The sequence below is a fragment of the Oncorhynchus masou genome, chromosome 21 (genome assembly GCF_036934945.1).
Source record: "Oncorhynchus masou masou isolate Uvic2021 chromosome 21, UVic_Omas_1.1, whole genome shotgun sequence".
NCBI classification, from domain to species: domain Eukaryota; kingdom Metazoa; phylum Chordata; class Actinopteri; order Salmoniformes; family Salmonidae; genus Oncorhynchus; species Oncorhynchus masou.
In genome coordinates this window covers 13,461,610-13,476,343 of record NC_088232.1, presented here as the reverse complement: position 1 = coordinate 13,476,343, position 14,734 = coordinate 13,461,610, and the positions used below count along the sequence as shown (strand labels likewise).

General features: G+C 40.7%; 1 protein-coding gene across 1 annotated transcript in view; it reads left to right on the top strand.

Moving 5' to 3' along the window:
- Positions 1 to 6,226: 6,226 nt before the first annotated feature.
- Positions 6,227 to 14,734, top strand: part of LOC135507335 (inactive ubiquitin carboxyl-terminal hydrolase 53-like) — a 42,985-nt gene continuing 34,477 nt past the window's right edge. Inside the window, 6 exon segments of the mRNA XM_064926895.1 lie at positions 6,227 to 6,266; positions 6,694 to 6,863; positions 7,130 to 7,222; positions 7,657 to 7,791; positions 9,609 to 9,722; positions 10,313 to 10,395. Of these exon segments, the coding sequence (XP_064782967.1) occupies positions 6,227 to 6,266; positions 6,694 to 6,863; positions 7,130 to 7,222; positions 7,657 to 7,791; positions 9,609 to 9,722; positions 10,313 to 10,395 (635 nt within the window).

Genomic DNA, 14,734 nt, shown 5'->3' with positions numbered 1-14,734 from the left:
CCATGTTGAACAACCAAATTATCTGTCAGCACTTATAAAATTACACCGAGACTTCCTGTTTCCATCGCAGCTGTCGTAATTTGTTCTTATGCGATATGACTTTACTAACATAGAAACTGTGGATGGAAACGTGGTTATTGTGGCAATTCCTTCATGGGTTTTGCTTCTCAAAAGGAGTCCATGGAATCAGCTGTTTCAGTAGGTCATGTCAGCATATTGCTAATATTAGCATCCCATTGGATTCCATTCATTCGTTTAGCTATACCCAGAAAAATATTGAACATTGATTGTATTTCATGATGGTATGATATCACTACAGCTGCCGTAGATCTCATTTAATAAGAATTACTTTCGAACACAAATCATTACTTGAAACCATCAAAAGTTGGACAAGAGCTCCTCTCCCTTGCCTCCCAAGGCTGAACAAGAAGCTTAAAAATGAGGGGAAAATGCACATAAAGAGAGTTACAAAATTTGGGCTAGAAATCGTTTTAAACGGTTCAAACATTGATTTCAACTTGAGAGCATGTCAAATATAATTGTGTCAGAGTCAGACAATGGTTCTGCCTTTACATCTGCCACGTTTCAAGATCTAATGGGAGGGAAGACATGTTCCCGATCAGTGGTCCTGCACCGTGCATTTTTGTGGGAAATTAGCATAGGCGTACTAGTCACAACAAATGCAACGGTGCTTCCTGAGTTGTGGATAGCAGACTGAAATATAGGCCATGGGCCTGCATATGCCATTTTATTCAATTTAATTGTATTGTTTAGGAGTGCTGGAGGTTGGTCTACTCTATTGACTGGTCAACACAGGATTGAATCCCCAATATGGAAGTTTCTGAACTGTACTTCCCCTCTGTCTCTCTCGCTCTAATTTCTCAACTAAAGCAGCAACAACAAAAAATAACACTGCAAAAAAATAATTATCCTTTAAAAAAATGTATTTTTTTTGTTTTTGTGACAATGGATAGAGTTGAGAACTAAAGCTAAATAATACATTTTGTGTGCACTACGTCATCACGCACTGATTTTTATCCTCAACAAGTCAGTTTGGTGGAAATACACCACTGTGGGAAAATTTTAGAATATTAGCATGAAAATCTGTTGCCAATTGGATGAAAACCTAGATACTAAGCATGTTTTCATCCACAGTTTTTATGCAAATAAAGTCATATCTTATTTAAAAAATAATAATGACAGCTTTGACAAAAACAGGAAGTTTTTGCTCGTTAGACATGGGATATTTTTGTGTAGGTAAAATTAATTAAGCTGGAAATGGCGGTGGAAACGTTTTTATGGGTAAATATTGGTATAATAACCATCATATATAAAAGTACATTTGGAGTCATGATGATATGGTGTGTGGGAAACCATGCAGTTCATTAGGCTACAGATGAAATAAAATGTGACGAACTTCACAGGAAAGTGCACGTGATGAGTGTGATCCTGCTATCCAATAAAATACCGAGGGTCTTATTCTGGTGACATTATGATCGGTGCTTGACTGCCATTTGACAAATAAAATATTCTCGCTTTTATCCATAATAATCTGATCATGTAGACTAGCCATCCCGCATCGTCTACCTGCACTGCATTTGTAAACTGTTGACTGGAGCGCAAGTGCCAAGCCCAGAGTAGGCGCATTTGCTATTTTATGCAACAGTTTTGTGACAAAACTATCTGTAGAGTTGAAAATGTGAAAACTTTTATCAACAAGTGTGCATATTATTTATGCGTATTTTAGAATATTCGCATGCAAATCTGTCTCCGATTGGATGGATACCTAGCTATAAGACATGGACTTTATTTCCCCCCTGAATGTTTTTATCTCGAGGAAAATGGTCTTTAGATAATTGTATTTGATAATTGCAAACATCAAAGCTTAATATAGAAAGCCTCGACAATTACAACGTTACATTCTGCAGTCAGACTGATAGTGAAACAGTGTTTTTGAGAGTCATGTGAGTTCTACTCTCACCTCAAATGGGACAAACCAAACGCCGAATGCTTGTGTCTGCTCTGCGAGACAAGCGATTTGCCATCAAGTGCACCCATGCGGCCGAGATATCTCTTTGTGAATTGCAGTAGGCTACTGTACACTCGGGGCGGATTTTGACCTCGCTACTCTCGAAGCATCACTAATCTGCGGATGACATTCATGCATAGACCACTACTGGATTTATTTCCAGAAATTATTTCCGCTATTGAACATAAAACGTAAAAACAGCAAGGACATTATCAGGCTAGAATAAGACAATAGACAAAACGTATTCGGGTATGACGGTTAAAATGCCGGTTGGCATTGTATCACTGCACTGGCGTTGCAATTTATTGTAGCTATGCAGACCTTAATACTGCATTTGCCCACAGATTCCATCCACCAGTACTGCCTGACATTATCCACGAGCGAGTCCGGTTAGTCTATTGCAGTCATTTTTGCTTCAACGGTTTGTAGGTGACACAACTTGTGGGAATCTAATGTTGACAGCCTAGCTGTTTTGGGAGATATTTTAAATCGGCCAAATATTATCGACGGGATACAGTGAGTATTGCATGTGTGTTGTAACATTTTTATCTAACGGGTATGTTTTTCTTTGATGCAGTGATGCGAGTTGCGGTAAATAACTCCGTTCCCCCATAACACGCATGCGTCCTAAACAGGTGTAAATTGCACGATATGCAATGGCATCTGAAGTAGCCCTATGCATGGTAGAAAATACCCCTCATGTTCGTGTAAACCCCTCGCTATTTAGAATAATACTGTGGATGGCGAATTATAGGCTAAATGAAATCATATGAAGTTTTAGGTTATAATTATAGGGCTATGATACGGATCCTTTTTTCTATTTGAAGAATACACCACATGTGCAGATAAGCAAATGTAATCAAATTTGTTTATGTCTGCTTGTGATTATTCAGGTTTATATGTATACCACTTTTTGGTCACAACGTGGGCTGGATACAATTGCCTGGATACCAGGTTTGGGCTCAATTCGAATTGAAGGCAGTGTATACAGTAAACATTTTGTACATTTTGTAAATATGTGATTGTTCCAAGCAAAAACATCTCACTTGCAAATAGTAGAAGTAATGACAAACATGTGTCAGCTACAGGTGCAGTCATATATTATGCTGAAGTTCGTGATGGCAAACAGAATGTGAAAGGATAGTTCATCGAAAACACATCTCATTTCATGCATAACATAACTGAATGTATCAGTAGGTGGGATGTTCTGTCATGTTGCTTATTCTTATCCAAACCATTCAGATCTGCCTAACAGGTTGTTTCTGGACAAGACTATAGCTTTTTAAAACCAAGCAGCAGCCCTATCCAGAAACAAACATCATCTAGCCCCTACATCTAGGTAGTTATGAGGCAATATGGCTAGAATTCCACCCACTAATCAGATGGAAAGATGGAGCTATTGCTTCTGGCTCTTGTATGATCTCTGAAGTAGGTTTGTAGAGCACTTTGGGTTGGGATTTACTTGTCTTAATACAGGGCTTCTTGTTTAACACATTGCTATTTTTAGGAGGTATTGGTTGCATCCCAAATGGCACCCTAATCCCCATATAGTGCCCTATGGGTCCTGGTCAAAAGTAGAGCACTTCAAAGGGAATAGGGTGCCATTTGGGACACAGATACAGTATTAATGGGAGTTACACTACTACACTACTGCTCATAGTTTCCATGGCACATCTGAGATCGGACTACAGTTGAAGTCGGAAGTTTACATACACTTAGGTTGGAGTCATTAAAACTTGTTTTTCAACCACTCCACAAATTTCTTGTTGACAAACTATAGTTTTGGCAAGTTGGTTAGGACATCTACTTTGTGCTTGACACAAGTAATTTTTCAAACAATTGTTTACAGACAGATTATTTCACTTATAATTCACTGTATCACAATTCCAGTGGGTCAGAAGTTTACATACACTAAGTTGACTGTGCCTTTAAACAAAAGGCACAGTCAAATTCCAGAAAATGATGTCATGGCTTTAGAAGCTTCTGATAGGCTAATTGACATTGTTTGAGTCAGTTGGAGGTGTACCTGTGGTTGTATTTCAAGGCCTACCTTCAAACTCAGTGCCTCTTTGCTTGACATCATGGAAAATCAAAAGAAATCATCCAAGACTTCAGAAAAAAAATAGACCTCCACAAGTCTGGTTCATCCTTGGGAGCAATTTCCAAATGCCTGAAGGTACCACGTTTATCTGTACAAACAATAGTACGCAAGTATAAACACCATGGGACCAAACAGCTGTCATACCGATCAGGAAGGAGACGCGTTCTGTCTCCTAGAGATGAACGTACTTTGGTGCAAAAAGTGCAAATCAATCCCAGAACAACAGCAAAGCACCTTGTGAAGATGCTGGAGGAAACAGGTACAAAAGTGTCTATATCCACAGTAAAACGAGTCCTATATCGACATAACTTGAAAGACTGCTCAGCAAGGAAGAAGCCACTGCTCCAAAACCGCCATAAAAAATTCAGACTACGGTTCCTAAACTACTGTCTTATACACAGTGTAAGGGGATAAAGAATATGTACATAAGGATATATGAATGAGTGATGGTACAGAGCAGCATAGGCAAGATACAGTAGATGGTATCGAGTACACCATAGTAGCAAAGGGGGCACCAACTCCATATTGACTGCGAGCCAGACCTTATCGCCCAGCATCAGTGCCCAACCTCACTAATTATCTTGTTGCTGAATGGAAGCAAGGCCCCCGCAGCAATGTTCCAACATCTATTGGAAAGCCTTTCCAGAAGAGTGGAGGCTGTTATAGTAGCAAAGGGGGCACCAACTCCATATTGACTGCGAGCCAGACCTTATCGCCCAACATCAGTGCCCGACCTCACTAATTATCTTGTGGCTGAATGGAAGCAAGTCCCCCGCAGCAATGTTCCAACATCTATTGGAAAGCCTTTCCAGAAGAGTGGAGGCTCTTATAGTAGCAAAGGGGGCACCAACTCCATATTGATGCCCATGATGTTTGACGAGCAGGCGTCCACCTACTTCTGGTCATGTAGTGTACCTTCTACTTTTCAGTTTATTGAGAAGTCATTGTAAATAGATGCCCTTTTTTCAATTATTGAATTGGAATGTCAGTTTACTTCTAGAATCGACTGACTTCCATTCAAATTGACCCCAACCCTGCAGGGAGCCTCATTGGCCTCGTTAGCTAGCTATATGTGCTGTTTTGGTATGGGGAGTATCCAGACTTTCACAGAGTCCTAATGTGATTAAATAATGTGATGAAATGCCAGGGGGTACTGTATTTTTCAGTTCTGTGACAACCCGTGACTTGAAAAGCAGCAAATGCTGTAAACTGGCTGTTGAATCTGTGCCCAAGTAGCCTATATGATTGTAACGTTGTCCACCCAGCTCAAGTCAATCACAACACAGAGAAGCTATTGCAACCGTAGGCCTAGTCTCTATGGTCACTTATATAACAATCATCATCTAGATTCTATTTAGGTGTATGCAAAATAAAATCATAAGACTTTGAGAAAGTCATAAACAATGTATGAAGGCATGGGATAAAACAATGGCAGTAGGGCAACATAATAGCAGGGGCAATTTTAAGATGTATTTTTATGGGGGGCCAGAGGGGGAACAAGCACCAGTCAGGGGTGGCCATGGGAACTCAGGAAACTATCACATATAGTGTTGACAATTGGCTTGAACTATGAAGTGTTTTATTGAAAAAATGTTTCAACTGTTAATTTGTATCTGCCCCTAATATGTTAAAAAAAATTGATTTGAAGATGCACACAAGGAAAATATTCAATTTAGATACATGTTAACTTAAGTGGTAACCTAGTATTGGATTTGATCATCCTTTGAAAGCAGTAGGGCAACTCACTTTAAAATGTATGTCAAACAAAAACCAATGATTGCAAAGTTAAACCATACAACTATATGCACAATTAATACTTTTAACAATTCCCGCAGTGCAGATGCAAAGTTTGGTAACAGAATGACGGTTTGTGCTGATTGTGCCGTCATTGCCCAAAGTTTTTTTTAAAGACAATGATTTGTCCCATCTCTTTTCCTCTCTTTAGACTTGGCCCCATTGTCATTCAATGTCCAATAGTGCCATTCAAAAGCTTCCCTATGGATGAGCCTGGGAATGACTTCAATGGATCTTTTTGGAAGTGCGAGGCAGGGATGTAATGGATTGGTCCCATGGCTTGCTAGCTCCCTCTTCCCAGTATGTCCAGCTTTGGCAAGCCTCCCCCACTCTCCGGAGAAGGTAAACAACAGCTCCCATCACACAAGTCACTAAATCCTACCTAACCCAATGTCTGATCATAACCAGTGGCCAAGTGCTATTCACTCTCTAAGATGTGCATGGACACATAAGGACTTACCCCTCAGGATGTACAGTATATTCCCAATCTGGCCATCATACCATCACAGTCACCTAATCATCCCCAGCTTACAATTGGCTCATTCATTCCCCCTCCCCTCTCCTGTTACTATTCCCCAGGTTGTTGCTGTAAATGAGAATGTGTTTTCAGTCAACTTACCTAGTAAAACAAGGTATTGTATTGTATGATTAGTGTTCTCTATGGATATATAACAGCAGTCTTAAACTTCTGGTCCAGGAGCCACATGTGTATATCCAATTCCCATTAGAGCATAACAACAGCTGGTGACTGCTCTCTCCCCAGTGGCAGGCTCTAACTCTCTGGCATGGGTCAAGCTCTTCAAAAAGCCTGGAGCTGTTGGTGGTGGTGGGGGTCTGGGGAAATCCTATCAGCCTGGGAGCATGTTGTCTCTGGCTCTAACCAAAGGCCTGCTGAACGAACCAGGCCAGAATAGCTGCTTCCTCAACAGTGCCGTACAGGTGAGTGCTAAAACTTGTCAATATGCAGGTTTATGCAATAGTGTAAACATAGATTATTTCCTACGGAAGGCTAAGGGGCAAGATTACTACTAAAATGAAGATGTCCATGCTTTTTTCTATGTAGGATTTAGTTCTACTTTTCATGTAGAACGTAATGTAGGACTAAAACAGTCATAACATTTTATGTTACAGATGTTGTTGGATTAATACACATATACCTGTGATTTGAATATGATCAGTGCAATGCTGTCATTTCACCTGAACAGGTGTTATGGCAGTTGAACATTTTCAGGAGGAGTTTGAGACAGCTTCCTGGTCATTTTTGTCTAGGGGATGCCTGCATTTTCTGCGCTTTAAAGGTTTGTATATAATATCATCATCACAATACTGTACATCTTACACCTAGTTTAATTACTTATTCAAGAGATTCACAAGATGTCCAAGTTCACCGTACCACTCATAAAAAAAATGTAAAATAGTTATTTAGTTTCTATTTAAACAAAAATAGCCATTGATATTTGAAGATCTGGTTGAATCAATATTGTTTCCACGTCATTTCAATGAAATAATGTTGAATCAACGTGGAATATACGTTGAATTGACGTCTGTGCCCAGTGGGCAGAGTTCCTGGACCTAGAATTAAGTCTAATCCTGGACTGCATTGAATATTTTTTTTAGTCCAGGACTGAGCTGAATCTGGGCTCAGGAAACCAGCTCTTAGAGACCTGATCATTAAGGCAACTTACAGTACACCCCTCCCCTCAATTCTCTACAACGCTTTTTCCCCCTGCAGAGTATTTTTAGCCAGTTCCAGCAAAGCCAAGAGCGAGCGTTGCCTTCGGATAGCCTGCGTCACGCCCTCGCAGAAACCTTTAAGGACGAGCAGCGTTTCCAACTTGGCCACATGGATGACGCTGCAGAGTGCTTTGTAAGTCTAGAACCGTAGCGCTTTCTTTTTTAGCGATCGAGATGTCATATCAGCCTTTTTTATTGAACTAAAGCAGTTTCCCAAAACTCCCCGTTGGTACCCCTTAAATTTGCAAAATTCCAGTAACTTTCCCAAAAGTAATTTTGCAACCCTAACCCAGTACAAATACACCTGATTCATCTAGTCACTTAACCAGTTAAGTCAGCTGTGCTAGTTCCGGAATAAATCAAATAAGTGGAAACGGCTGGGAGTACTTTAAGGAGAGGGTTGGGAAACACTGAGCTAAAGGAACAGAAGCTAGGAGGTCAGAGGGTATTTTCTGCATAGCACACATGAGGTTATACCTTCAACTGAGGTATTTGGGGATTCTGCTAGCGCTGTCCAATGGTACCATCCTACAGTAGCTAAAGACCATAATAACCATATTCAACCAAAATGGATGTCAGGAAGACGCCAGGGTAAGACAAGACTACATTTCTCCTGTGCTGTAAAAATATGTTTATAAATGTTGTCTTTCCATGACATAGACGGACCAGGTGAATCCAGGTGAAAGCTATGATCCCTTATTGATGTCACCACTTCAATCAGTGTAGATAAAGGGGAGGAGACAGGTTAAAGAATGATTTTTAAACCTTGAGACAATTGAGACATGGATTGTGTATGTATTTGTATTTGTTAGGGAACCCCATTAGCTGCTGCAAAGGGGTATATATATAACGCATACAACGATATTACAATGTACGTGTGTGGCGTGTGTGTGCTCGTGCCTGTGTGCATATACGTTTGTCTGTGTGGCGTGTGTGTGCTCGTGCCTGTGTGCATATACGTTTGTCTGTACATGTGTGTCTCTTCACACTACCCGCTGTTCCATAAAATGTTTTTTTTTTAATCTGGTTTTTAAATTTGATTCTACTGCTTGCATCAGCTACCTGATGTGGAATAGAGCTCCATGTAGTCATGGCTTTATGTAGTACTGTGCACCTCCCAATCTGTTCTGGAATTGTGAAGAGACTTCACGTGGGATATGCATCGGTGTCCGAGCTTTGTGCTAGTAGTTTAAACAATTCGGTGCATTCAGCTTGTCAACACCTCTTACAAAAATAAGTAGTGATGAAGTCAATATTTCCCCCACTTTGAGCCAGGAGAGATTGACATGCATATCATTAATGTTAGCTCACCGTTTACATTTAAGGGCCAACCGTGCTGCCCTGTTCTGAGCCAAAGTCCCTCTTTGTGGCACCTGACCACACGACTGAACAGTAGTCCAGGTGTGACAAAACTAGGGCCTGTAGGACCTGCCTTGTTGATAGTGTTGTTAAGATGGCAGAGCTGTGCTTTATTATAGACAGATGTGTGCCATTCAGAGGATGACAAAGAATGAATGACAAAGACAAAAGATTAAAGTGCCTTTCAACGGGGTATGGTAATAGGTGCCAGGCACACCGGTTTGAGTGTGTCAATAACTGCAACGCTGCTGGTTTTTTCATGCTCAACACTTTGCTGTGTGTATCAAGAATGGTCCACCACCCAAAGGACATCCAGCCAACTTGACACAACTGTGGAAGCATTTTGGAGTCAACATGGACCATGATATCTGTGGATTGCTTTCGACACCTTATAGTCCATGCTCCGACAAATTGAGGCATGGACTACAAGTGCAACTCAATATTAGAAAGGTGTTCTTAACGTCTTGTACACTCAGTGTACACTGTTATGTTTCTACTCACAGATAGTTTGGGCTACAGATGCTAAGGATGTAATGGAAAACAGTGACTTCAGATGTCTGACCTCACTTTGTTTAATTCTTGGTGCACAAGGAGAACATTCTGGAGAGGATTCACCTGCACATAGTTTCTGACACGGTGACTGAGGCCTGCACATCCAAGTCCTGCATTACCCACCAGAAGTTTGCCATGATACTTTATGAACAGGTAATGTGATTTATTTAATCCACTGTTGATTAGAAAGAGGGAAAAGGAGAGACATATAGACTAGTGAGTAACACTCTACTTAAGGGATACAGATATAATGCATCATGATACGTTCATAATGCATTATAAGCCATCAGTATCTATGAAGTGTTTATAATGTGTTATCATCTTATAATGAAACAGCCATGTTCAGCCATTTGATACATTTCCATATAAAAAGACGTACCATTTTACAAGTTCATTTCTAACTTATACATGCTTATAACAAGTAATAATACACTATAACTGTATGCCCTAAGTAAAGTGTTACCCAATAGTGACATACTAAACAACAAAAAGATTGTAAAACCAAGTCAATTCAATAGATCTTTATTGTCCCCGTAGGGGAATTCTTGCGCCACCTAAGAAAGACATACATGCATAAATAAAAGCATACATACAGCATAAATTAGATTTTGCCAAATATACTGTATATATTTGACCCGAAAGCCAATCTGATCAGGCCTATACACATATCATCGGATTTACAATTTCAACTTTCTGTTAGTTATTTTAATTTGACATGCAACTTTGATTTTCTCCCCCTGCAGTTTGTATGTCGTAGTTGTGGCGCCACCTCGGACCCCCTTCCTTTCACAGAGTTAGTGCATTATGTCTCCACCACAGCCCTATGGTAAGTACTTCCTCTAAGAGACGTGACAAACAGAACTAAATCTTTGTTCTAATTCAAAAGGGTATTTTCTGGTGAGATGGCGCTGAAGTGAATAGCTGCCGTCTTACGGGCTCCTGATATTGTGTTTTTTTACGCTGATCTTAACTTATTTCCACCATCATTTCCTGTGACCGAAAACAGCTTCTGGACATCAGAACAGCCATCACTAACCTCAATTTAGATGAAGATTTCTACTTCAACGAGTCGGCAGTTCTGGACGTTATGCTTACCCCGGACCAGGCCCTGATCCCCGGGACTCGAAAGAGGCGATTGTCCAATGTTTTGTTGGCGAACGTACAATCACTAGAGAACAAACTGGATGAGCTCCGTTCGAGACTCTCCTATCAACGGAACCTGAAGAACTGTAATATCCTATGTTTGTTGAAGTTGTGACTGAACAAGAACTTGGATAATATAAACCTTGCTGGCTTTTCCATGCATCGTCAAGAATGGACAGCAGCTTCGGGTAAGATGAGAGGGAGAGGGTTGTGTATGGGGTCAATTTCAATTCCATATGTATTGAATTCAAAATAAAATAAATTGTGAACATGAAAAATAAAGTTGAGAATGTAAACATTACATTTTCGAGAACGGGTGAAACAATGGATGTTGAAATCAAAAACCAAACAATTGAAAGCAAAATGTATAGAATTGTAAAGGAAAATAAGACATCAAAAGCAAAACCCTAAAACGTATCATTTTAAAGTGAGAGCAAAACTATATGACAAATGATTTAAAAATATGTGAAAACGAATGCAAAAATAGTTTACGGTTAAACTTTCCCAGCAACCAATCCTATTTAATACATTTTGCCTACGCTCTTGAATGCATGTACTGCATGTACTGGAGTATTGTCATGCTGAAACAGGAAAGGGCTTTCCCTTTGCAACAAAATTGGAAGCACAGAATCGTCTAGAACAGGGCAAAGGCTGGTCCGGGCCCCCGACCTGATTCAATATGGCCCGTGGAATAATGCTCAGATCACATAAAGAATTTGCGATAGTAAAGTTTTGAAAAACGTATTTGTTATTCAAATTAAAAGCCCAAATGAATACCTACCTTTGTGTAATGTTTTAACTCCCACCGCTTGTGGGACATTTATTTTGAAGGCTCGTATAATTAACAGCTGCACGAGGACAGACAGTGACTGACATTCTGACAAACACGTCACAGTAACAAATAGTAGCTAGCTATAAATTGTCCAAAATGTGTTTTTCAAAGATAAAAAAAAGGAAAGTAGTCAATGAATGAACACCTCCAGCAAGAGTGGACATCAAAATATTTCTTTATTGAGGTATCAAGGGAAAGCTGTGTGCTTAGTGTGCAAAGAGAGCATCGCTGTCTTGAAAGACCACAATTGGTTCTGACACTTCCAGACGAAGCATGCAGAGAAATATAGGAATATGTCTTCTGAGCACAGGGCAAGTGCATCGAAAGAGTTGCTTTCTCAGTTGCAAAAGCAGCAAGGATTTCACAAAACTGCATTCAGCAAACAACGTAATTGAGAGAACTAGCTACAGTATGTACCGTCTCACAAAATTTCCAAGCATAGCAAGCCATTTAGCTGAGGGTGAATTTATTAAATAATGTTTAATTGACTCTGCAGCAATACTTTGCCCCGACAAGAAAGAGCTTTTTGAAAATGTTTCTCTGGCACCTATTTATCCTTTGCTGTGGATGAGAGCAGTTGATATTCTTATGAGGCATAACCCCAGACTTTTAAATTACAGAGGAGCTCGCTTCAGTGCAGTCAATGAAGAGCACAAACACAGGGAAAGATTTTTTGGAGGAGGTTAATAAGCGTGGCAAAGCCGGGACTGAGTTCTGAAAAGTTTTCCAGTGTAACCACATGATGGGTGCCCATACTTGACAGGGAAAAACGTTGGCGTTTTGAAAAGGATACAAGATCAAGTAGCTAAGCTGTACCCAGATCAGAAAATTATTTTCCTGCATTGCATTATTCATCAGGAGGTGCTCTGTAAATGTGTTCTGAAAATGAGCCATGTTGTGGATACAGATCCACTAAGGTGGATACAGTCACTAAACTTCATGAGAGTAAAATCGTTAAACCACAGGCAGTTCTTGTCACTGTTGGAAGAGACAGCCGGATCATCCAGATCTCCCCTACAACACAAACCTGAGATGGCTGAGTTCGGAGAAGGTGCTTAAATGGTGTGGGACCTGAAGTTTTTGCAAATGAAAGGAAAACATGTGGATTTCCCTCAACTGCAAGATACAAATGGTTGGCTGATTTTGCCTTCACCGTGGACATCGTTGCCGTCATGAATTAACTGAATTTCAAACTACAAGGGAAGGCCCTTTTTTCCACATCAGATGTATCAAAGCCTTCAAGTGAAAATTAGTCCTCCTAACCCGCCAAATAGAAGCCAATAATCTCACCCACCTTCCGACACTACTACTAGTCTGTTCCCTATCAGATGACCAGTGGGAGAAGAATACATCGCTACTGCATGCTTTGAACAGTGAGTTATCTTGTCGTTTTGAGGATTTCAAAGTGTTGGAAAATGACATGCAGTTGGTTTCCTCTCCTTTCATCTCCAATGTGGATAACGCTCCCACTGACATGCAACTTGAGCTTATCGATTTTCAGTCTGATGCAGTGATTAGAGAACTATTCAAAACAATGTGACTGACGAGGTTATATGCATCTCTCGATGAAAACAAAACTCCAACGATTAGGAGTCATGCTCAGAAGATGTATGTACTGTTTGGATCAACCTATGTATGTGTACAGACATTTTTAGTGATGAAGTATAAAAAGTCAAAACTATTTACCTTATGCTTCACGGAGTCGTGGCTGAACAACGACACTATCAACATACAGCAGGCTGGTTATACGCCACATCGGCAGTATAGAACAGCGGCATCTGGCTAGACAAGGGTGCGGCGGACTATGTATGTTTGTAAATAACAGCCGGTGCACAATATCTAAGGAAGTATCGAGCTGTTGCTCGAGGTAGAGTATCTCATGATTAGCTGTAGACCACACTATCTACCTAGAGAGTTTATCTGTATTTTTTGTAGCTGTTTACAAACCACTACAGTCAGAAGCTGGCACGAAGCCACCATTGAATGAGCTGTATTCCGCCAAAGGCAAATAAGAAAACGCTCAACCAGAGGTGGCGCTCCTAGTAGCCGGGGACTTTAATGCAGGGAAACTTAAATCAGTTTTACCAAATTTCTATCAGCATGTTAAATGTGCAACCAGAGTAAAAAAACTCTAGACCACCTTTACTCCACACACAGAGATGCATACAAAGCTCTCCCTCACCTTCCATTTGGCAAATCTGACCATAATTCTATCCTCCTGATTCCTGCTTACAAGCAAAAATTAAAGCAGGAAGCACCAGTGACTAGAACAATAAAAAAGTGCTCAGATGAAGCAGATGCTAAGCTACAGGACTGTGTTGCTAGCACAGACTGGAATATGTTAATGGATTTCCTCCGATGGCATTGAGGAGTACACCACATCAGTCATTGTCTTCATCAATAAGTGCAACGATGACATCATCCCCACAGTGACCGTACCCCAACCAGAAGCCATGGTTTACAGGCAACATCCGCACTGAGCTAAAGGCTAGAGCTTCCGCTTTCAAGTAAGACCTATAAACAGGTCAACGGACAGATTACAAGGATGTGTACTGCAAGCATGCACTGACCAGCTGGCAAGTGTCTTCACTGACATTACCAGGACGTGTAATGTGAGCATGCGCTGACCAACTAGCAAGTGACTTCACTGACATTTTTAACCTCTCCCTGTCCGAGTCTGTAATACCAAGCAGATCACCATAGTGCCTGTGTCCAAGAACACTAAGGTAACCTGCCTAAATGACTACCAACCCGTCACAGATGATGCAATCTCAATTGCACTCCACACTGCCCTTTCCCACCTGGACAAAAGGAACACCTATGTGAGAATGCAATTCATTGACTACAGCTCAGCATAAAAATTGTCAAAGACTCCAGCCACGCTAGTCATAGACTGTTCTCTCTGCTACTGCACGACAAGTGGTACCGGAGCGCCAAGTCTAGGTCCAAGAGGCTTCTAAACAGCTTCTACCCCCAAACCATAAGACTCTTGAACACCTAATGAAATGGCTACCCCGACTATTTGCGTTGCAACCCCCCCGGCCCCTCTCTCTTTTACACCGCTGCCTCTCTCTGTTGTTATCACGTGTTCATAGTCACTTTAATAACTCTGCCTACATGTACATATTACCTCAACTAACCGGTGCCCCCCGCACATTGACTCTGTACCGGTACCCCCTGTATATAGTCT